This window comes from Paramormyrops kingsleyae, chromosome 15 (assembly GCF_048594095.1).
Source record: "Paramormyrops kingsleyae isolate MSU_618 chromosome 15, PKINGS_0.4, whole genome shotgun sequence".
Lineage (NCBI taxonomy): Eukaryota > Metazoa > Chordata > Actinopteri > Osteoglossiformes > Mormyridae > Paramormyrops > Paramormyrops kingsleyae.
Window position 1 is genome coordinate 14,084,178 of NC_132811.1, and position 24,560 is coordinate 14,108,737.

The following is a 24,560-nucleotide window of genomic DNA, read 5'->3' on the forward strand; positions in this document are numbered from 1 at the left end:
TTAAACTCAATGTCTCCAACTTGAAGAAGGTATCAAAATTCCTTATGGACTTTCATGTTTAATTTTCTTATCCAGAGCTACCACTTCTACCAGAAGTATAAAGTTAACAGCTAGAATCACTGGAATCAGTTTTCATATGAGAAGCTGAAGTTTATATTTATATTTATAAAATATAACATATTTATTAAAAACCAACTCCACTGAAGTACTGAGCACATTGTTTGAGAAACCATGAAGAAAAACCTTTACATCATAGGAGAAGTGAGGTTTTCTTTGATTGAGGAGAACTTACAGAACCAAAGGAGAGATGGCAAAATAAAGTATGAACGTATGAGGAGCAGAGAACCTGGACATGTTACCGCCTTCATTTGCTACTCGGAGGTGGGGTCTTTCTCTACGTCTTTGAGCTCCAAGCGGCACCGGCGTCTTATACCAAGACTAAGAAGAATATTCTCTCCATCACATGCTGCATGTGACTTCAAGCTGTTACATGTTGCATTTGAAATTTGCTTTAGAAAACGATATTTCTGGTAAAATCACACAAATGCTGGTGATGTTTTCTTTTACTCCTTTTCATTCTAAAACAGAATCCAAAATTTTATTCTGATGACCGAATATAACAGGTGGAACCATAAAAAAACCACAGAAATACCAACTTACATACATCTAAGCTCTAAATTAATGTCATAACCCTGCTTGACGTAATGTTATGTGAAACTTCTGCTCCAGAAGCATTTATAGAACCAATAACACTTTACTTGATGGGGCACAAATAATATAGTATTATACTATTAATTATGTATTAAATAACCACAATCTAAATCTTAGATACTGATCTCATGTTAGTTCATCATTAATGAATTATGATGCATGTTTCATCTCAAGCAGTTACTAGATTTGTTACTATATCTGTTAATTCTCTAAACCTTTGTGAACTACTAAGAAATTACTGAAGGAACTGAAGTCATGAATAACAGAAGTGAAATACTGATCTCATGTTTGTTCACCATTAATGAATGGTGACACATTTTATCAAGTTGCAACTATATTTGTTCATGATTTGTTCATAAATTGTATTTCAGTAGTAAATGAGGTATTACTAAGTATTTGTGCCCCGTCAAGTACAATGTTGCCATAAATCCTTTCAGGTGAAAGGAACAGCTTACATTCCTAATGATTACATGTATTTGTGAAGAGTTTGTACTAACCTGCTGATGAGACAAGGAGATACAGTACAATACTCACAGTATGGTGTCTATTGACATATAAAAAACATTAAATACCTTTTTAAGATTTAATAAAACTATGAAATTATGAGGAGCTGGATGAAGTGGCCAGGGAGAGGGACGTCTGGGTTCCCCTGCTTAGACTGCTGCCCCCGCGATCTGACCGGATAAGCAGTAGAGGGTGGATGGATGGATGAAATCCTTTCACTTCACCCTAATATTCCCTTTGTGCTAAATTCCAAGTCACCAAAGTGTCACAGATAATCAACAGGAGCCATGAACGAACCATTGGACACCTAATGTTAGTTAATTCATTCCCAAGGTACCCAATATAACTGTTGGTAACCGGTAATAAGCCAAACTTCATAGTGGATATAAAGCATCAGTAGGATAATTTAAGTTATGAGCATCACACAACGACTATGAATATAAAATTGTACTTTGGCTTGCAGATAGGTCACATTTTTTAAAGATGAACAGCAGTGAGAATATAAACAATGGCTTTCATTCTGTGTAGTTTGCCTTCAGCTCTTCAAACCACAAACTTCAAATGCTTTCAATTGAAAAGGTTTAGTCTCACAGTACCAGACGTACGCGCTAAGACTCTCCAGTGCAATTTGTGCTTGAGCTGTGGAGAGATATATAAATGGTTTAAATAATAAAGTAAAACAAGTGTGCATGCACATTTAAGCCAGACTGGATCTCAGGTGGTGGGTGGGTTCAAAAATTGGGCATATAAAAGGTCTTTTATCTTAATTAGTTACACCAAAAAAGCAATTAGGGGAATTTATAAAACTGCAAAGGTTACATGCCTTCTATGAAATTGAGCAAAATCTACTATAATCATACTGTGTACTGTATATGCACAACCTGTTTAAATATGTTTCCTTAAAGAGAAATCAAAGCTGGAGTAAAGTTGGCTCAGCCTGATGCCAGAGTCTGTATGAAACCTCACGAGTAAAGAGGAAAGGCTTCCTTTGGTCAGGAGCCAGTCTGTGCAGACTGAGCTGCCCACCTCAGAAAGCTCTCCAGACCTGCCCTCTCTGACCAGCCCTCCATTATCAAATTAGGGCTCAATGTGTCCATAGAAAGTGTCACATTTCACAGGGAATCCTATGGGGACGTCATAACGAACTATTCCATGTGGTTCACTGGCCACCAAATAAGGTTTAGACTAAAATGAGATAGACGTATAACATAGAAAATGAGAGATATCAGACTTGGCCTTCCTAAAATTAATATATGAATGATCACTGAAGCAAATTATACAGACACACACACACATGGGTTTGTAATTATATCTTTGTGGGGACTGTCCATTTGTTTCTATAGGGAAAACTCTAATCCCAACATGATGACCTTAACCCCTACCCAGCCCTAACCTTAACCATAAGTAACCAAACAAAATACGAGACTTTCAGTATTTTTAGTTTTTGGTTGCATTCTCAGATCTTTGTGGGAACTTGGAAAATGGTTCCCACAACATCAGAAAAACAGGTTTTTATTACATTGGTCCCCACAATGTAGTATAAACCGAATCCATACACACATACACACTCACACACACACACATTAGAAGGCAGTTTCAAGAAAGGCAACAATATATTTCTATTTTGAAAAACAGCATTTTAGTGCTATTGTACTATTGTGCAGATGTTTTGAATTCAAATATCATGTTATTATTTCCGGAACAAAACCAGTTTCCAGGATGAAATGGTCTGACACAAGCTGATTCTAATTTAACATTACACACAGCCCATACAAACGTAACCTTTTGTTTTAAAAACCATGCCCCTAAACACTTAAAATATTTAGCAAACTACTCTAAATGGCCTATTCTTCCTGCCATATAGTGGAACCATATTCAACAGTGAATTTTCCCTGGCTAACGAAAGACATAAGCAGACGCTTGTGGCATAAAATAAAAAACTTGGTTTAAACAGGTCCTAAAACACAATTTTGCACCAAAATTCACATACTCACCACTATAACATTTCGTCAAAGGTTGAAATGCAACCTTGCTGCAGCAGCACTTTAAAGTGTTCACACTGAAATTAAACAATTAATCAGTCTTTATTAGAATATCTTTTGCAAGACAGTTGGGTAGATACGTAGTAAAAAGGAATAAAAATGGGACAATTTAATAGCTTTGCTCACCTGTCTCAATTAAAAAATTCTGTGAATTATTCTAAATATATGGTATATTCAAGTAATAAAGTTTGAGATTCCATGATGAGTCAGGAATATAATATAATGATGTTATATGGCTGCACCAAATGACAACTGCCAGTCAGGACACGCATCGTTCCAAAGATAATTCCTAAATATGGAGAATATGATGGTTGCTGGGCAACTGAAACTATTGCGCTAGCTAATAATCTCGAATTAGCTGGCTAACCAGCGACACTGTCATAAGAACATAAGAAATTTACAGTCAAGAAGAGGCCATTCGGCTCATCAAGCTCATTTGGGGAGAATTCAACTATTCCACTGTCTTTTTTTGCGCTGTAGTGAAGTATGTGGCCCATTTCACTAAAAGATACAATTTCCTTTGTCCATATACCTGTGTTTCTGACCAGACATGCAGCAGCCAAGCTTCTGATTATCCTCAATACTGATATTAGCAATGAGTAATACTTTACTTTAGGTGGCACAAGTAACTTAGTAACTCGGTTACTACTCAAGTATAAATCATGAACAAATATAGTAACTACGTGGAATACATGAACCATCATGATTGATTAATGATGTAGGAACATGGGATCAGTATGTAACTAACACTTAGTTTGTGGTTAATTAATACATTAAGTAAGCGTGTACTACTGCATTATTTGTGCCCCAAGGAAAATGTTGTGCAGCAGTGTTTCTTTGCTGTTTGTATTGTGTTTGGCCTTCTGTGATGAACTGCCCAGGGCGTGACCCTGCCTTTAGCACTGTGCTGCCGGGGACGAGATCCAGAACTCCCTCACAACCCTGTCTAGGATAAGCAGATGGAAGATGGATGAATGGATGGTTTATCCACAGTAAATCACTTGCATACATTACAGTAGGAAGGTCTACTGAACACGTATTGAAGAGGGATTTTATAAAGTATAATAAATTTCAATAATTACAAGCATGTTGATAATGCTTTCACATTCAAAAATTCCAACACATTCTTAAGTTATTTTCAACAAGATTTATATGGCAATAAAATATACAAGAAATAAGGTCAGAACCGACCACATATGTTTTGTATACCATCAGATTTTTCCTGGTACCAAATATCTCATTAACTCAGCAGTTACGGTATCGATATTCCTTCCGTACTTGAACACAAACCCCCCTTCGATGCTTTTAAAAACTCCCACAGTTTTTTTGCATTTAGGCACGCCACCTCTTCTAGAAATCAAAAACTGGTTTAAACTTCTTACTGACCGTTTTGCTAGCAGATATTTAAAAAGAAGAACTGGATGAATGCGATGAAGCTACCAGGTGGGAATAAGATTAACAGAGCTGAACTTTAAAACCTACAGAAATACAAGAACCATTGGTTTAATGGTTAAAAAGAAACTCTGTGACTGCATGAGTCCACAAAGCAGACAGTATGATTGTGAGTACATCACTGATCAGCAGATTCGGACTGAAATGCGCCTGCTTCCCATTACAGCATCAATATTCAAACTAAGAATCAAAGGAAGCAGAAATGCTGGCAGGCGTTGGAACTACCAAAGTGTCTAACAAGGAACTGCAACTTTTTAGGGGTTGTTTTCATACATCTGGATTTCTTCAGAAAAGTATTAATGCAAAACTTACAAACAGTTTATCATGATGACTTGTTTAACGACATGCAATCAAAATGAAAGGATCAACTTATTTTACACATCACTAGTCTTAAAATATTTAGCCTGAATAATCTAAATCGTTTTCACCTTTTCCTAGTTACACTGCCTGACCAAAAAAAAAAAAAGTCACACACTTTAATATTTCATCTTTAGCTTTGATTATGGTGCACATTTGCATTTCCACATGCTAATGCAACATCTCAACATTGGTTTTCATCCAGGTTTGCATGAATTTCTTGTTGTGATCTTGTATTGATGATATGTGAGTTGAACTACTCCATAAAGTCTTCTTCAGTGCCTCTCAAAGATGTTCAATGGGGTTAAGGTCAAGATTTTGTGGGGGCCAATTCGTGTGTGAAAATGATACCTCATGCTGATTTAAACTGAAATGGTGGCATGTTTTTTTTGGCCAGGCAGTGTGAATGTAAGGGATATTTCTCTTTCGCAAGATTGTTTTTTTCTGCTGTATGAAGTGAAGAGTTGACCTTTCACTCTGTTTTTTGCTGGTGAGGACACTCTGGTTTAGGAACCAGAATCCCAACTGCCTATGGTACTTTACAAGCTTTGGTTACTGTTATAAAGTAACAAGTTTAACAATGTGGGAAGTACTATTCTCTTTGTGTGGTTCTGTGGGATTCAGTTAGTTAGGTTTAATTGGTAATCTTTAGTCAGTTTCAAAGCTCCTGACAATTAATTCAAGTTTTTCTGACTGAATAGCCTTTTAAACTGAAATATTTCCTGCTCAGCTTCTTCCCGACTGAAATAAAACAGACATAAAAAAAACATTTTACTTGCCATTCATTGCTGGCAGCACCACTGACATCTTGGGTCTGGTTCCTTTGTTGTGGTGGGTAGCTGGGAGAAGGAAGTGCTCCTATAATACAAGTTTAAATAGTAAAGATCACTCATGTGGGCATAAATAAATCCCAAACATTAACAAATGGTCACCACCTAAGTTCTCAAACAGGGCTTTATAAATGCCACAAATCATGTCTGATCATCTTCCCAAATATTTTTACACCACATAAACAAATTTATAAGCAGTTCTGAGTACAATAGCTCATACTTCCAATAAATGAATGAAAACATTTCTTTTATTTATTACTGGATTGCTGACTTGTACTGCAGTCACTGCTCCTCAGAATCTTAGAGAAGCTGGTTTAGAATATGAAAGGAAATAAGCTAGAAATACTGGTGATCATAGATCTTAAAAAGAAAAACTCAGCTAAAGAGATCTGGAGTAGGGCCAGGGGATGTAGATTTTGTGATGTCCTTCCTTGGCTTCCAGAGAACTCCCTCTGGAATTTTAAATCACTGACAAAAACCAGTCTCAAAGTCTTAAAGAAGGAGCTCAGAAGCATAAACATTTGATGTACCACTAAATAACCAAGTACATTTCAGATGGCATTTCTTGCCTACTTGTAGAGTAGCGTGACAAGCGCAAATCTCTCCTAGCATTGATTTAGACAAAAACATCTGCCTGTAGCCTACAGTGAAACAGAGCTTAACCACCAGAGGAAGGTGAAATCCAGAGGACGCACATTCCAACTCAGTTCTTAAAACAAGGCTGGAGATAAAGAAGCTGGTGTTCAGAACGCCCACGGTGCGTGGACATTTAGAAGCCAAGTTCCTTCTAACGAAACACAACCCAATCTACTCTCCGCTCAAGACACATTGAGTTTCAGTGTAGTCTAATTAAGTAAGACTGCTCAGCCACATCACTAAAGGGTTGTCAATATATCAAGCCTGTATACATAAGTCCTGTTAATAATTTGAAGAAACTGACGGAAGGTTGTCCACAGTCATGTGAATGATAACAAGCTTTTTATTCTCCTAAACCATTTACATTTTAAAAGTCAGAACTTACATTATCACCTTGCATTTCACTACAGGATATAGCTGGACTGTATGCATTGCATGTAACAAATAAAACCCTTGAATCCTTGAACATTTCAAGACAAAATGTTAATGGAAATGTTCTTCTCACATACAGAAATCATTCTCTTGAGTGAATTTGAGCAGCTAATTAGACAAAGAGCTATCCGAACACACAGTGTTTTAAATCTCGTGACTATAAATTATAATTTTTTCTTCTTCTTTAAATACAATAGGAAAACTGTGAGTTCAGGTTTTCATTCCCAGGACAACAAAGAGTGCAGGTCACATCCGGTCTGCTCTCTCCATCACACACCCATGCCAAGGGCATGGAACGCTATGAAATCCGAAGTTGGGTCTGCTTGTTCCATCAACCAAAAGGGCCTCGAAAAGCCCAGCCTACAGAGCAGCCTCCACATACGCTTTGCACCTTCTGGTCTCTGAGGAATTTCCGATCCCTTCCACACCAATGGAGCCTGACCATCTCAACTTACATTCACAGATAACCAGATGACCGATAGCTACAACTACTGTACTGAGATCAGGCACCAGACCAAAGACAATATCCCACCAGCCAAGCTGGTTATGGTGATGCATCTGAACAAAGGGTGGGAGAAATTGTGACGGCACTAGATCTCTGAGCATAGGAGTACAACAGAACATTATGCAGTGTTGGACTGATGCCAGCTTGAATGTAAATAGCTTTGTGTAGTCATCATCTATTGTGCTGTCATTGTGTTATAAAGTAATGTCACATATAGCACTTAATATAAAGTGTTGAAAATAGTGGTGTGCGTGATGTGGGAAGCTGGGGTGGCCAGCATGGGGGGCAGAGTCTGTGAGTTGTTACAGTAAATGGTATGGGTGCAATAAACGCCACCTTGTGGCTGATTTATACTGTCTCCTGCCTTATTATTGCACCATCCAATGCCATGGCCACGCTACAATACTTTTAAAATGACAAATTAAATCCAGAACACAAGAGGACCTTGGAAAGCCTATGAAAACACTATAGTGAAACAGCCAGAAAATACACTCCGAAACCTAGGAAACAAAATACTGAAGTAAACCATAAAAACAAACAATTCACATGTCATAGTGAGCAAACGGACAAAGCGGTGGAGGGTGGCGTGTGGCTCAGAGGATTACGCCTCAGTGCCTGCAAGCGGAAGAGGGCTGCTTCATATTCGTGAGGCGCTTGAGTAAGACCCTTAACCTCCAAAAAATGCTCCAGGGTCACGGGATTGACGCCAAGTTGTGTCTGTGCTCAGACACCAAGTTATATTCTCACCTCTATATGTCTTTGCCGTTAAAAACGAGAGCAAGATGAGATATGTGTGAAAAACATTTCAATACATTTCAAAGTACTTGTACAAATGCAAACGAAGCTGCATTTAATTAAATTTGCATCATAAGCATTGGAAGCTTTTTGTTTATAACAAACATTAAGATTGCACCTAACAGTGGACAGTACATGCATAGTGAACATTCTAGATGTAAAAATAGTTTTCCACTTCACAAGTCCTAGGGAAGGGACTCTACTTAGGATGGAGTGCTGCATTTGGGCCCTGACATGACAGCAGTGAGAAGGAATCGCTCTGGGGAAGCTGGAGGATAAACTGCCGAACTGACAGACGTCTGTAAGCAGACCAGCTTGTAAAAGAGGTTCAAAAAAGGGAATGAATGGGATTGGCCAGGAAGTCAGGAGCAACTCATCAGATCCAAAGAGCAAGTGTGTTTAGCATTAGCCTTCATCAAACATCGATCTTCCAAAGGCTTTGCCTGAGTCTGCAAATGATCAACACGCAAAGGGACCTGATAGAAACCGAGACATATGCTGTAATCAGTTCATGGCTAATTAAACAGATAACATATGACAAACTTTAATAATCCTGAAAGAAATTCTGGGACAAGAGTTTGGTTTGGAAAGAATTAATCAATGATTTCCTTACCCAGGACAGGATCATAGGAATCATTTACAAAAGCATCATATCTAGGATAGGTGAGATGTCTTTATAAACTACAAAGTGATACTGAAACTGTGCCACATGTCATAAAACAAAGCAGGAACAATATTGAGGCTTCACTGGCCACAATGCATACATGGCATGAATGATTTGTGACAATGTGTTTCGCTCCTAACCTTTCCTTGAGAAAAAAAGGATGTTTTATAACATGTCACTCTTAAACTACAACTCTTAGCTTACAGCTTCCTTTTAACTATTCATAAATACCCTGAAATTTACATTTGTGAATTTGCCACAGTACTTGTATTGGATCAATACTCACATCTGTCTTTGAATATGACTCACATCTGTCTTCAAATATGATAGATTACAGTAGTTTAGATGATGTCAAAAAGTCACTGAGAATTGCTTGGATCAGACAAGTATCAAACATGATCCAAACACCGAGAAGTGAAACACGAAAATGGAAACTCTTCACTGTATTTGTCTAATACGCTACACAGAAAGAATGATATGTGAAATGATCAAATTCTCCTTTAACGGCTGGGTAGACGGACTTTACTGGAATTTTATATTGAATGTGGTTTGAATTTGTAAACTTTTTATAACTTTTTATAAGTTATAAGTTTATAAGTTGAGCATTTCATCAATGTTTCATCAACTTTTCGGTTCTTGATGTCATTGTTCTACATAGTACGTCTGTGAAACCTTAGAACCTTGGAATAATCAATGCACTTGGTGCACTACATGGAAAGACATTTATTAAACAAGAGCTATTTGCCATTACATCAATAAAAAATATATATTGGAGCAAATTTGGCTGTTTTTTACCGGATAATTGACCTTTTTAGTTAGATTTTTTTTTTAATGCGTATCAGTGTGATCATTAAACAGAAATGTGATATGTCTGTTTTCTCTGAATATCCTCACCCTGTGGAAAGAGATAATATAGAATGCTTCGTCACGGCGCTGGATCTCCTCAAACAGATCGCTGTAACTTTCATTGGGGCCATAGTACACCTGAAGGTCTTTGCTGGAGTTCCTGGGGTAACAGGAAACACATTTGTAATTACAGGCATATTAAGTTGCCATTGAATCATCAGGATACATCCTGTGAAAAATGAATGGAGAAGAAGTTACATTAAAATGAATTGTTCTCATCCAGTTACACAACGGCAGCCTTTTCAGAACTTTACCAAACAGGAAATTATATAAAATAATAATAATTGTTGAAAAACTTTGGACTAGAGTGTAGGGGATTTGGTACATTACTGTGAGCAAATTGATAAAAAATACAGGAGCATTTCAAAACATCTATCCATACATATTCTGATCAATCATTCTGGTCAGCCTTACGTTGGCATGTAAAAAGATATATTTTTGGAAATAGCATCTGATGCAGATATTCAAAATACTTTTTTTTCAATATATGCAATTACAGTAATACTATAATGCTTTATTAAGAGATTTTGTTTATTCTTGTTTACTCAAGAATAAAAAGAGAATTTCAGATAAATCGCAATGTCAGTATTTCCAAACAAAAGACAACTATGAGAACTTACTTTTCAGACAAATCTGGGGACCTTATGGAGAGAATAGCATCCCCGCTGGTCTTATCTGATGTTTTCTATCAAAAGGCAATCGGGGGGAGAAAATGAGTCACAAACCAGCAGGGTTTACAAACACATCAAGTACTTACTGCATGGTGCTGTAACGATTATGCATCCAGAACACCACAACTACAGGGTCAATATTAGCATGCAATCACTACGTACCACATACATTGTCTGTACTGTTATTATTTCACAGAAATCACATTTGTTGTGGTAAAAATGTTTACAGATTATTTATAAAATGGTAAAATTAAACTGGATTCCTCCTTCAGTCAAAATTCTCTTCATTTCTACTCATTGCTGTCTTTATCTTCAGTATTTATACTTTTGTACAGACTAAAGAAAACCAATTAAAGCCATCTTTGAATCAGGTATATTGGAATAAAGGCTTTACAGCAGAATTCTAGAGTACTTTAATGCCAAAAGTAAGAGATTTATCTGCATTGTTTATGGTTAAGCAACAATCATAACCTGAACACTGAATATTTCAATACTCAATTTAGGGGTGGCGATATGGCAAAAATATCATATTACAATTTTTTTTTTCCACACAAAATCATAATCCAGTCTAAGCAGGATTCTTTTTCATGTTGGCTTTTAAGAACATTTTTCAAGTTACTAAGCAGTAACTATGTCGGTTTTGGAAAATCCAAACAAGTTCCATATCAGTGATGTGGAATTCTTTATAGGGATCAACTTCTCCATGTCGCCCTTGCTGCCACGTTGACAAGTGTTGCGTGTTGGGACGAGGCTGCGAGAGGAAGAGAGGAAGAAATCCAAGGCACTATCTACTGTTTGCTATTACCGGATTATTGTTGTGTCGAAATGGATTTGGCTAACAAAACAACTTTAGATGCATGTATGAGCCAGGGAAGTGCAACTGATCTAATGTGCACTGTATCCGATACTAATGATCTTTCTTTAAAGGCAGATCTTGGAGACATTTCAATCCAAATTTATTTTTGAGTATAGCTTTGCTTTGCAGTGCCCTCATGGACTAACAGAAAATTTCGCACCCCATCCATCCATCCATCCATCATGCTGCTTTTCCAGTATGAAGTGATAGTAAACCTAAAGCCTTTTTCAGGGAGTGCAGGACACAAGGCAGGGGACACCCTGGACGGCAGGTGACTGGCCCGTAGCTTGTGACAAAGAATTAATTTATTGTTTTATGAAGAAAATGTCAAGGCATGAAATCCATTTATATACATTATATACACTAGTTTACAAAGATGTCTTGAACCCGAACTTGATCACAGATCAGTGCAACATGGACATTAATTCTACTGGAATACTGGAGTCTATTTTTCATTTTTGTTTATATTTATCTTTGTGTGAACTGGCAGACGGCCGCAGAATTGGCACAGAAACAGCCATTGTGTTACCATAGCAATTGATTACGAAACCCTATGCCAACAGAAGCCTCAGTTAATGTGGCCCAGCTGGCTATGATTGGATGAATTACATTGTTAGGCATAATTAGGACCAGCTAGCGATGGGGAAAAGGGGGTCACTAAGGACCCCGGGAGCTAGGGGCAAGCTGCCTGATTGGACATTGGCTTTAGGTCAGTGTCTGTATTTCTGTACATTACACCATAATAATCCTGAAATGAATCAGACATACAAATATATAACATGTACATGGGGAGTATCTTGCTTTGGAAAAAATGTGTTTTGGAAAAAAAATGTTTACAAATGTGAATGGAAGTAGCAGTGATTATAAGATGGTATACCACATTTCTGTTGCGCTTTTACAGTGAGCTCCAACGGTACATAAAAGGAATTGCAAGCACATGGGGCATTCCATCCATGAATAGCTTTTCCTCAAAGCTAAAGGCAGTGCTAATAATGGCAGCACTAATAATGCCAGTGATTATCACTGGCAATCTGTGCTACAGTTTCACTGCCATTGAGGTATGTAACTACACAGTCAGCGGCAGGGCCGTAGGACAGAGTTTGAAATTAGGGGGGGCACAATAATTTAAATGCAAAAGTATATTTTTTGGGGGGGGGGGGGGGGGGGAGGTATGAGGAAAGTTAAATCAAATGCTGGGGGGTACTCCATCGCCCCTCCTCAACGGTTAAACTGTTCTTTGCCTGGGATCACAGGCATCCAGACCTTGGATCTGTGAGCTTCCAAGCAGCATTATTTCAGTTCTGCATCTCAAAATGTGATTCATTTTGGAGGTCATGCTTCCAGTGAGAGACCTCCACAGCGAGACACACAGAAAATGCACCTCTGGGGGGCGGGGGACACCCTGGGGGGCGGGGCCCGGGGGACACCCCGTGTTGGTGCTTTGGTCCCTTACACTAAGAAGAAGAGACCTTGGCCGGGGGCAGGAACTTCAGGCGAGAGGGAGGCAGAGAGGGAGGCAGAGAGGGCGGCAGAGAGGGAGGCAGAGAGGGATGGCACGACTGCCACGGGGGATAGACGTAGAAAATTGGAAGCAATCAGAGAGCAAAAGAGCAGTGACAGGAAACAGATCCGGGGCTGAATCAGTAATGTCCCACAGCATAAATCAATTAAGCTTAGAATTTGACCACCTAGACAGCTTTTAGTGACTTTTTTTGTTTTTGCAGTTGCTGGAAAATGCGTGACTGGGTACAAGAAGCGGAGATGAGTCATTTCAGGAACTGCAAGACAATTTAAAAATCTTCCCATGGAGAGGCAACAACAAGCCTGAACATCAACATTCTGACTGTTAGACAAATGTGAACAAATGAACACTACTGGTTCTGCTGAAACCCAATTATTACACCCGACCAATCTAAAAATGTACAACAATTTACTTAATTAAATTCCATAAGTCTGCATTGTACAGTAATTATTGTTGCTGTCAACTATAAACATGTGGTAGAAACATTAAAAACATATAAAAAATGTTCCCTGCATACTGTGAAGTTTTGATTGCTATTTGAACGCACTGAACCTCACTAGCCAGAAGGTAAACATAAAACTCTGGAATCCTCTCCAAAAGTAATTTCTAGAAAGACTCCTTTTACTAAAACTAATCTTTACGGAACCTCATATCTAAAAGGAATTTTAATTTTGTTCTGTACATAATTTCAGATGTAATTATTTCAGCTTTATCATTTTTTAAATTATTATTACAACAAGGAGCTTGATGGTGGATGAAGAAAGATGGATTAGTATTGGTAGTAGTTTTTGTATTATTAGCATTATTATTACGTAGCTTGGTGTCAGTTTCATCCAGTGCTTTACATTCATTTTTACTAAATACATTTAATTGGCTGGGTAGGCACCACACCACCTGCTGTGTAAACGACTTCGGTTTTTGCGGTCTCACTGGAAGACACTGCAGTGCTGGAACACATAGACCTAGACGTCTATGTGCTGGAACACATAGACCGCTCCAGAGTAAATTACATCCCATTTGCCTTGATGCCACCTTGACAGGAAGCCCAGTGGCCCAGGGCTCAAAGTAGGCAGAAGATCAAAGCTCAGCGACCCTTTGGAGCACAAACGGTCTTCCTCGTCAATTCCCTTTTTCATGAGCAGCAGTTGTGCAAGGAGTTCACTTTGAAAGCAATGATGACAAGCGCTTTTCACACAGAAGTGGGCCGACCTCTATAGTAAAATGGCCCTTTAACCTGCATCTGGATCTGTTCATCACTTAACTATAAACTATACCGAGGGATCCATAAAAGCACATGGAAAGTACAGGAAAATTTTACCTTATTTGAAAACAATTAGAAGTTGGCAAAATTACAACCTTTATGAAATGAGCACAGAAGATGAAGCTGACCATAGAAAGTCACATACACAAACATTTTTTACATTTCATTTAAATACTTCTACTTTTTTTTTTCCCAAACCAAGGTTCCATGCCTGAAACTGAAAAGTGCCAGAAACACTGGACAGGACAGCCTACACTGTACACCAAACACACCCCGACGCAGCCACTGAAGCACTGGACAGGACAGCCTACACTGTACACCAAACACACCCCGACGCAGCCACTGAAGCACTGGACAGGACAGCCTACACTGTACACCAAACACACCCCGACGCAGCCACTGAAGCACTGGACAGGACAGCCTACACTGTACACCAAACACACCCCGACGCAGCCACTGAAGCACTGGACAGGACAGCCTACACTGTACACCAAACACACCCCGACGCAGCCACATGTGCACGACTCTCAGTCAAAAGAGGAAAAGAAATGGAAACCAGTGGCTCTGAAACTCAGAACGTCTCCATCTGAGTGTTTCACACGCAGCGGGACCATGCTCAGAGCCCCAGAGAGCTCCACTTGAGATCGTTGCCATGCAGCTGAATTATTTACACATCTCCATTGTATGAAGGACCTAACATTCTGTGCCCATTTGTGGCATATGCCTTTAAGCATAACGAATAAATCTTTTTTCATATAGATAAATTAGTCCAAGGTGTTCAGATTAATGAGAATGTCCAGATTACCTCAGGCGATTTCATGCTGAATTGCCTTCCATCAATCTTTCTTTCCATCCATCTTATTCTCTCCTCTTCGTGTCGACTGACCCACCCATGAAGTTCATGAGATATCCTTCAAAAGAGAGTGATTACACACCCAGTGACCAACTGAACATATACAGAATGAGTCAAGAGGTTCAGTTACTGTCCAACTAAGTGTCAGAATGTCCAAGATGCCTGAACGATTCTAACCGCGGTGTGATTAGTTGGGGACATATGCAGTGGCTCCAGCCTCACAGAGTGAGACACTTTGAGGTCAGAGTTTATGGAGCATGATGCAATAAACAAAAATAAGCCAGATATACTTTTCTCTTAATGAGAGAGGTCAGGGGCTAATGGTCAGCCTTGTTAAGGCCACAAGTGCAAAAATAACAGCTCAGTACAACAGAAGGGTGAAGAAAGACATCGGGAAATGCACAACTTTGCAGACAAAACAGGGACCTACCTGGTACTACTTAGGGGTACCTATAATACCGTCATGAGTTCACAGGAACAGGATAAACCTTCATAGATTTATTATATGCTTTAGGTCTACTTTGACACTGTTGAAAATAATCATTTTTCATTTTTACGTGAAATGTCTGCATCTTTGAGCAGTTACTGCTTTTAGATCAAAAGGACCACAAACCAGTGGATAAATAGGATCTATCAAAGATGACCTGAGGGCTTAAACCCTTTGTTCATTGTCGGAATAAAATTAAAAGGAAATGGGCGGAGGACAAAACTACAGCTGAATTTCATCGCTTTTTTCTTTACACTCCACACTTGAAGATCTGCAGATTTTTGCACTTAGGTTGAAGCTGGCATGAAAATAGGTTAGTGGTAGGTGGTGCAGAGGTGAAGACAGTGCAGTACAGAAGCACAACTTCATACTAACTGTAGAGACTTGGTTCTGTTGACAGCTGGCTGGCAGGGCGGCGCGGGAAAGCGCTTTACCATCATCGGGGCTTTTTCATCTGACATGGAGTATACAGAGCTGGAGGGAGAAAGAAACAGGGTGGTGATTCTCACACAGCATAGATGCTCTTTCTGGAGCCAACACTTTTTTCAGGAACCAGGAACTTCTGTCACGTCACCACTGCAGGAACTCAAACTGATTTTAGTTCCCCAGAAGTAGTTCTGCAACCTTTTTTAAGTCCTGGAAGGTAGTTTTCTTTTGACCATGAACTACTGGAGTGGACCTTGTAGTGAAATAACTTACTGATTGGTTGACCACAAGCACCGATGCTAACTGGGAAGTTACATGGAAGTGCAGGGAAAAGTGACAAAAGCAGTGAAACAAAAACTGAGCAGATGCAATCGTTTTTGTATCTCAGTTACATTTAATGCATCTCCATATTCTGCATTGAAAAATTTGATTGATAACTGATATACTTTTGTCTAATATCGCAGGTTCCAGTGGCAAAACTTGCCAGTGTTTATTAGTGGAATAATGTTAAATCATTTTTATTCTGTGGATGACAATAGATCTATCTGTTGGCCAGATTTAATAATCATACAAATGCTCAGAACCAGGAAGGAGGTTCCTGAACTTTGTTGGGAAAGAGCCTCATGTTACTTTGCACACCAAACTTCCACGGCTCAAATAATACACATCCTCTGTATGTTTACCTTCCCACGTGCTGGGCTATTGTGTTAATGTATACAAAATCCCATAATGATCCCTCAAAAGAGCACCACCGCCCCCCTGCCCCCAACTGCAATGGAGGAAAACAGCATGCGATGCTTCTAAGGAACTCAATAGACCCCGACTTAAGACTGCTTCTCTGGGGACAGGGCCAACCCAGACTCCATCCAGCAGAAAAGAGTTTATCCTCTGAGGGCCTTTTGCATTCAAAAGAAATGTCATGACTCTTCTGAGACAATTTTTCCAATGAGCAGGCCTGATTAGAGTTCAGCTGACATCTGCAAACCTTGGAAGATGGACATGCAAACGGCCGAGCAATACTGTAAATAGAATCAGACACGATTTATTTTAGAATGGCCAACTTTCAATATGGAGGCAATTAAATGCATTCCAATTTGTAACATGCCAAAAAGATCAATAGCAAGAAATACACATGGAGATTAAGCAAGATTGCAGCAGGGGGAGACACATTTTTTAATATATGCTTTTTAAAGTTAAAAAAGGCACAAAACTACAAATTGTTCACTTACTGCTTAAAATTATCAATGCTAACCAAATCTTGATGTTATGCCATTTGGGCGCTTGTGAGGAACGTAGCAATCAGTAAGATAGTTGAATTGTGTGCAAGTCAAAAGTAAGGAAAGGTGACTGAAAGTTTGGGGATCATTATTACAACTAAAAACAAAAAGACCCGTAACACAGGAAAGCAGATGCTTTGTGACATGAAGAAGAACAGAGTAAGAAATGAGACCGCAAAGCATTGGAGATTTCAAAGTAACAGATTTTGCTTATTTCACCAAATTCCTTGATCGTCTCTTGCGTACCTCATTGAGGTCTCATTAACTGACCTGTTGTTTTAAAGGCCTTTTCTGGCTCACAAGGTTCAGGGCATTTAAATGCCAATATAGCCAAAGGCCCTTTGAACACCTGGGCTTATATTAAAATACCACTGAAAGACCCATATTACCCCCCAAATTAATTACACAATAATATACTCTTGAAATAGCTTGTAAGACTAATCACCATTAATCCACAAAGCTTATACAGTTCTGGGAAGTATGAGGTAGAGAAGACACCAGTCAGGACAGCAGGCCATTGCAGAACAGACACTCACACACACAATCACACGCTGTGAGTGACTCGGGGACACTCTGCCACTAGGGGAAAAGCCCCCCAACAGAGGAAAACGTGCAGAGTCCACACACACACAGCCAGGGGTGGGATTCACACTCACATTCGGGGGGTGTGAGGCCACAGTACTGCCCATTGAGCAGGGGAGTGGGAGAGGCAGGGATACACTGGCAGATTCAGCCGCTCCCCCAGCAAAGGGGCCCATATTTCTTCAGACTAAAAATACTACCCCAAGTAAGGGGTCCAAGGTAACATTTGGTCAGGCCCACTCAACCCCTTAAAAAAATAACAGTTATCCCAAAATCACGCCTAATCTGATTATATGTATTTAGTTCTGAATGTGTACAAAATGTTCTGTGAGGTAAAAGTAGCCAAAATGTGGAAATATCTGGAAATGACACGCAAGTAAACTGTGTTACATAATCTCCCATCTGGTCCAACCAATAACACAACATAAGGCTTCCCTTCAAATCTGTATAAAGTCTTGTTTCAATATATTTTTGGAGGCAAAAATTACACAAAAAATTTTCATATTTAAGGGCTGATAAAGTAAAATGATAAGTATCTAAGGAAATTAACCCTGCCTTAATTCATCCTTATAACATATTACAAATTCAATCAGTATCAGAAAGAGGTTTAGTCGCCATGCAAGTTCACACCTGGAAGGAATTTGTCTTTATTTAAAGGTTTCAGAGGAGGAATTATAGGGTTATGGGGTTATTTATGAAATATTCAGACCTCTACTCTACAAATAAGAGCAGAACTACTGCAGGATCCTTCAAAGTGAATAACAAGCTTACCTGTCAGGGCTACGGTCGCTCGGGGTGTCAGATGTTTCAGGGGTGGAGAAGCCCAACAGATGTCGACCATTATGAGTAGGACTGGCCGAACCTGAGAGCTTGGAGATATGTTCACCCTGATGCAGGCTGGGGGGGAGCAAAATATATCAAAATGGCTCAGGTGCAAACAGAATGTTATATACAGGTGCTCAAAACCTCAGACTGCAAACAAAACAGCAAAGAGCTGAGAAAGCATTACATATGAGGATCCAGTAAGGTCCTATTACACATGGCCTCAAAACACCTGTAATGGTCATTTAAACTCAGTAAATAGAACATGCTTCAGCAGAGTGCCTTTTTAAATCTCTCAATAAATCACAGGCTCATTTCACTTTTATAAATGTTTATATAACGAGAGACAAAAATGTTATTATACATATTAGTTACACGGTGGTTTTTGGGTCAATAAAGAATAAGCAAGCAATGTATTATAGCCTATAAACATGGGCAAATAGATATTTTATTTAACTGAATAACCAAAGCCATAGTGAGGGAGGTGAAGAAGATGAGGAAATATATAAACTCACTACACAGCAGGGTTAGGGTTTGTATTAAGAAATTATGGGATGCAAGCATGATTAAACAAACAGCGACAATGGTGAAGTAGGTAGAGGGTAGTTGCTTTAAGAACAGCGATACCGAATGAAAATAAGTACAATCTGGGAATACTTTGACAGAGAATGCCAATAGCCAGCAGCCTCAAGCAAAGCATTAAAAGAGGACAGGAAGCCCTTCCTTTTTCAAAACACAGAAAGTTAAATTCTTACCGAAAGGAGCAAATAATTCTCCAGATATTGTGAAACATTTAGTCAATCGAAGCTTGCTTTTTGGCACCGAATACTGGAGGTATTACTACAGTACAGTTACACAATAACTTCATTTCAAAGATTGTCTATGGCACAGATGTTTCAGTACATTGATACATGTGACCTGTCCATACAGCCCACCCCCTGTACAATAACAAGTAAGATTTAGTAAAAAATATATATATACCCATAAACCACTACAATGCAAACTGGGGGAGAATGAGCAGTGGGGCTGTTACACTGTAACACATCAGGGGACAAACAAGCCAGACCATTCTGTGGTTCCTCAAAACGCACATGGGATGTTAATTACACAGTGATTAAGCCTAATATTTAGGTAGTTTGTAAGGAGCTGTCCAGATCCCTAGAAATAAATACTGTCCACATTCTTCATCCCTCTACCATGATAAACGAAATAAATCTAGAATTATAAGGTTGCATAACGGAATTTGGTTGTATTAAATCAGTGTTTGCCTTGTGATCACTGTTGCGTTCCCCATTGGATATACAGATGAAGGTAACCAAAGTCAGGCAACATGCTTACCTCATTGGACCAACGCTCAGCGCAAGAAACAGCAGGACCACAAAGAGACACAGATTTCGGTGTTTGGGGGCACTTGACCTCAGAGTGGTATTCTAGGACATAAAATGAAATGTGATGCTCGATTTGTTTTGCTTTTTGAAAATGGCCCATTTGATTCCTCTAACATCTGGCACAATTAATTTTTGCCATTATATAGGACTAATTGTCAGTTGTCTGAACTGTTTATTTGTCATAAATAAATGGTAACATTGAGCTCTGGGTCCTTGGGAAGACAAAGGGGAAACTACAGTCAATGTTCTGATACGGCTACGCCTGGTTTCTGCTGAAGACCGAGTCTGCAGTCCACACCCTCACCTCATTCAAAAGACCCTCAAGCTGCTTCCTCAGGGTCCCATTCTCCGTTTTCAGCTTCTCGTTCTCAAACAGCGCCACCTGGAGTCTGGCCTCCAGCCCCATCAGGTACTCCTTCTTATTCTTTCGAGACAGAGATGCAGATTCACGGTTTCGTATCAGTCGCTGCTGCCTTGTTGCCTGGCAGAAGTCAAAAGAAGTCAACAAACATAGGTTTTATTTAATACAGAGCTACCACAATATCGGCACGCAGTGTAAGATACATAAAAATAAACATACACAACTACGTTGTTGGAATGCATAAGACAAGATAAATACAGAATTTTTTATAAAACATTCCATTAGCTTGTTATGAGACAAAATGAAAGCTTAAAAAACCTTAATGATTGAACAAAACTGGTCAGAGCTCTAGTCTTGTCACCTTGATAAATGGATTTTGTTATGATTGTTGATTAGATACATTTTGTTTAGATGTAGTTAATTATTATAAAGCCATCAATATAATTAAAGGTTAATAACCAGAATGAGCATTGGTGCAATGAGCAGCTCCCAGGGTGAACATGAAATCCACCTATCCATCACGCACATTCACTCACACACACACACACACACACACACATGCACACAGTCGTGTAATCATATCTTTTTGAGGACCACTCATTCATTTCTATGGGAAAAATGCTAATGCTAACTATGAGAACCTTAACCTCTACCCAGCCCTAACCATAACCATAAGTAACCAGACAAAATACAGTTTTTGCATTTTTAGTTTTTTCATTGCAGTCACAGATTTTTATAAAATAGTTTTCCCATATGGGTACCAGGAAACTGGTCCCCATAAGGTAAAAAAAACAGGTATTCATCACGTTATGGGGACATTTGGTCCCCACAAGGTAAGGTATACCTGGATTACACACACACACACATACACACACACACAAGATCACACAATATGAAGACTTTCAAGGTGCCAATTTGCATAACTGCATATTTCTGGACTGCACAGTATCTGCAGAGAAACCTACACACACAAAGCTGTGGACAAAATGTGTTTCATTTAATTACAAAACACAGTAACTTGGGAAGATATGGGTCAGCACAGACTGCCACAATAATGACACAGGAGTGGCAAGCGTCCTGAGAAGATTCCATTGCTCTGTAGCATTTGCCATTGACGGGGGGGGGGGCCATTGCAGCCATATAGTCATTTACCACACGCCGCAGCCATAGCCCTCACAGCCTCCACAACAGGTGTGTCAGCCAAAGTGGAAAGAGTGATGGGGGAATCATAACAAATGTGCCATGAGCAGATATGATGTCATAATCACTACAGCATGTGTCTCGGCACTTCCTGCCAAGCCGCCCAATCCACTGCTCCATTCCCCAGCTCACTTTATCTGTGAATCCAGACATTTCTGTGCTAGGATCTAGTCTTTGAGAATCATTTAAAAAAATGTTTTATTGTAAGCAATTTTTGAGAAGGCTATTTAAGCGGGACCAAGTCAATGCAGGATGCTGAGTTCAATCATTTCCGCGATAAAATAAAAAATACTCCTGTTGACAAAATCGATGATTAAACAAATGATCTTGCTAAAGGCCAAAAATGTTCCACATTGCAGTGATCGAGCCAGAGACAATTAAGCTAACTTGGGATCTGGCTCACATTCCCAGTGAACAACATTTAGCAATGTGAGCCATGAAAAACTCAGCTTATCTTTTGTAAAATGCAGCCTAAAGTGCCTGGTATACAGTATGTTACCTCGCTGTAGCCTGTAGGTTGTGGACTGGAACATGGACTAGCTGTGGGGAGAGCTGCGACCGGGGTGTAGGAACCCCCCAATATTAATTTGGGTTCATTAATTTCCCATAATAAAGAGACTTTTGTATTTAAATGATTAAGTTCCCACCCCCCCCCCATACCAAACTCTCTCCTAAGACTTTAAGCTGAGGATTGGGTTGAGAAACTGTAAAATAGTAACATTTAGTTACCCAGCCCTATTGTTTCTTTCGCATTCTTTATCACCTCATGTTTCAATATTGCCTGAATAATTTTGACATTGAAAAACGAAACTCCAGTAGGGTATTATAACTGATCAAGGAGCAGAAATATTGTCTAAGAATGGAAGTTTCGAATAGTTGCCTAAGAATTGTAGTTTCTGGAAGAATTAATCATTATTTGACAAAAAGGGGAAATGCAATAACAAAAAACGCATTTTCTTTTTAGCTACTCAACCAAGTAGGCAGTAACGTCATAATGCTACTATGGATAATGACTGACAGGTGTGAAGGTCTGACCAGCTGTGTTTTAGGGACATCCCTTACGGAAAGGATGGTTCCCTACTGAGCCGTTTTGTAATAATCCTGCAGAAGTATTTTGTTTCGAGCAGTTCCTTAGCTGGCATAAACAGCTTGTGCTGAATGATTTGGCAGTTGGTTTTTTTGTACAACTGTTACATCTGTTGCATTAACCAGGTTCAAAAAACATTTGACTTTAAAAACATTCAATTAAGCAATCAATGTTAATTAATTTTACAAATTCAGGAGCCTGTAGTGCACATACTGTAGATTCAACGATCTTTAATTGTTTCAGGTACACTTAGATTTGGATTGTACTTTGTAACCTGAATCATAATCAAAACAAGGTGGTTACTAGTATTAATACTCAAACTACGTTTTCTGTTAATAATTACGCATGGCATTCTGAGTTTTCCATTATAGTTTGGTGAATAACGTAATTAACAATTCCACCAAAAAGACTTGAACCAATATCCTAATCACAGCTAATCACACAACCATTTAATGATTTTACGGAATGACTATGTAACAACAAATAATACAGGTTATAATTTTTATCCTTGTTCATAAATTTAACATGACGCAGTTGGATTACTTGTGCTAATGATATACATAATATGCATAATAATTTTGTTTTAAATATACGAAAAAATAAGCCTATTAGCAAACTTTATTTCAGGGTAATGTCAAACGCTGTGTTTCATGAGGAAAACAAGAAAAGTAATAAAATAATAATAATAGTAATCATTTTGTCTGAAAAGAGTGGATACATTGAAAATGAGATTGTAAATACTTTCTTTAGCATGTTGCTGCTTTAAAAACAACAAAAGGACATACATTCACTAAATGTCAATACTGTTTTAATCTGAGGAAATTCTTAGAATTTAATTCAACCTAAAAACAGCTTCTACAGGAACCAGCATGGGACATTAAACAAGTGAAAAACTTGCAGCCTGCAATTAACGCGGCCAAAAGCTTTCAGAGTCCAGCTTCACCTAATTTACAGGGGCAGGCTATCTAACAACAGTCCATAACGTCTAATCGCTTCGGCGATTAAGTTATTTGGGTTCGACCCACAATGTTTTATTCAGTCTCCTAAGAAACCTTTTTGTGTCTGGGAGACCTGCCATTTTGAGGTCCTGGGAAAAAGACAACTGTTTAGTTACCAGACTCGAGAGTCTTTAAAGCCCACAATGGACATGTGGCACCTTACGCAATAACAGAAACATCCTACCCTCCCTGAAGACAGTCTAAATAAAGGAAGTCAAATTCTGTAAAATGGGAATCTATTCGCACACAACAGTCATTCCCATGACATAAAGCTAAAATAAAGCTTTATTTACATACACATTCTTCGGGTCAGTATTGAAAAACACTGACTGTATTAATGGGAAATTGTTTTAAAAATTTATACACACATAAACATAAATCATTCAGGTTAACTATGAGTATTTAGAGTTCTGAGCTGCAGCACTAATTGTGTAAATTCAGTGTGACAACTTGATTAAATGCGCGGCTCTGTAGAGATACTATCTATCTGTCACTGGAGAATACAAGCTCTCACAAGAATACAAAGCTTGGTTTATCTGTTTTAAGCCACAAATATCCAAATTTCATAGCCCCGTAAACTAAATCTGTACTTTTTATTTTAGGGCAAGCAAATGGATGAAGTATATTTGTTGATACTGGCATTCTCTTGCGTACATTTTTGTTTTTTAAAAAGCATGCAGGAATGTGGAACCCATGACAATTCTGAAATGATGCTAGTGGTCGGGTCCATTAGAAAAGAAATTTTACAAGAAATTATTCACTAGATATTTTGCTGGTATAATTAGCTGTAATTAGGATAAGCTGTTACATGCCTTTCTAACAGTTTCTGAAAAACATTATTTATAAAGAGAAGCCACTGATGGGGGCAGGGTGAGACTTGGAGGGCTAAGCCTCTGCGGCAGTGATCGGAAGGTCACCGGTTCAAGCCTGACCAC

The 24,560-nt window shown here is 38.8% G+C and overlaps 1 protein-coding gene across 1 annotated transcript in view; it reads right to left on the bottom strand.

Moving 5' to 3' along the window:
• atf6 (activating transcription factor 6) overlaps window positions 1-24,560 on the bottom strand; it is a 39,241-nt gene that overhangs the window by 6,447 nt on the left and 8,234 nt on the right. The window contains exons 8-15 of the mRNA XM_023804506.2: window positions 20,284-20,460; window positions 19,930-20,021; window positions 18,541-18,666; window positions 15,860-15,958; window positions 14,950-15,055; window positions 10,455-10,519; window positions 9,823-9,934; window positions 5,846-5,924 (exon numbers count right to left, since the gene is read on the bottom strand). Of these exons, the coding sequence (XP_023660274.2) occupies window positions 5,846-5,924; window positions 9,823-9,934; window positions 10,455-10,519; window positions 14,950-15,055; window positions 15,860-15,958; window positions 18,541-18,666; window positions 19,930-20,021; window positions 20,284-20,460 (856 nt within the window). The remainder of the gene's footprint in view (window positions 1-5,845; window positions 5,925-9,822; window positions 9,935-10,454; window positions 10,520-14,949; window positions 15,056-15,859; window positions 15,959-18,540; window positions 18,667-19,929; window positions 20,022-20,283; window positions 20,461-24,560) is intronic.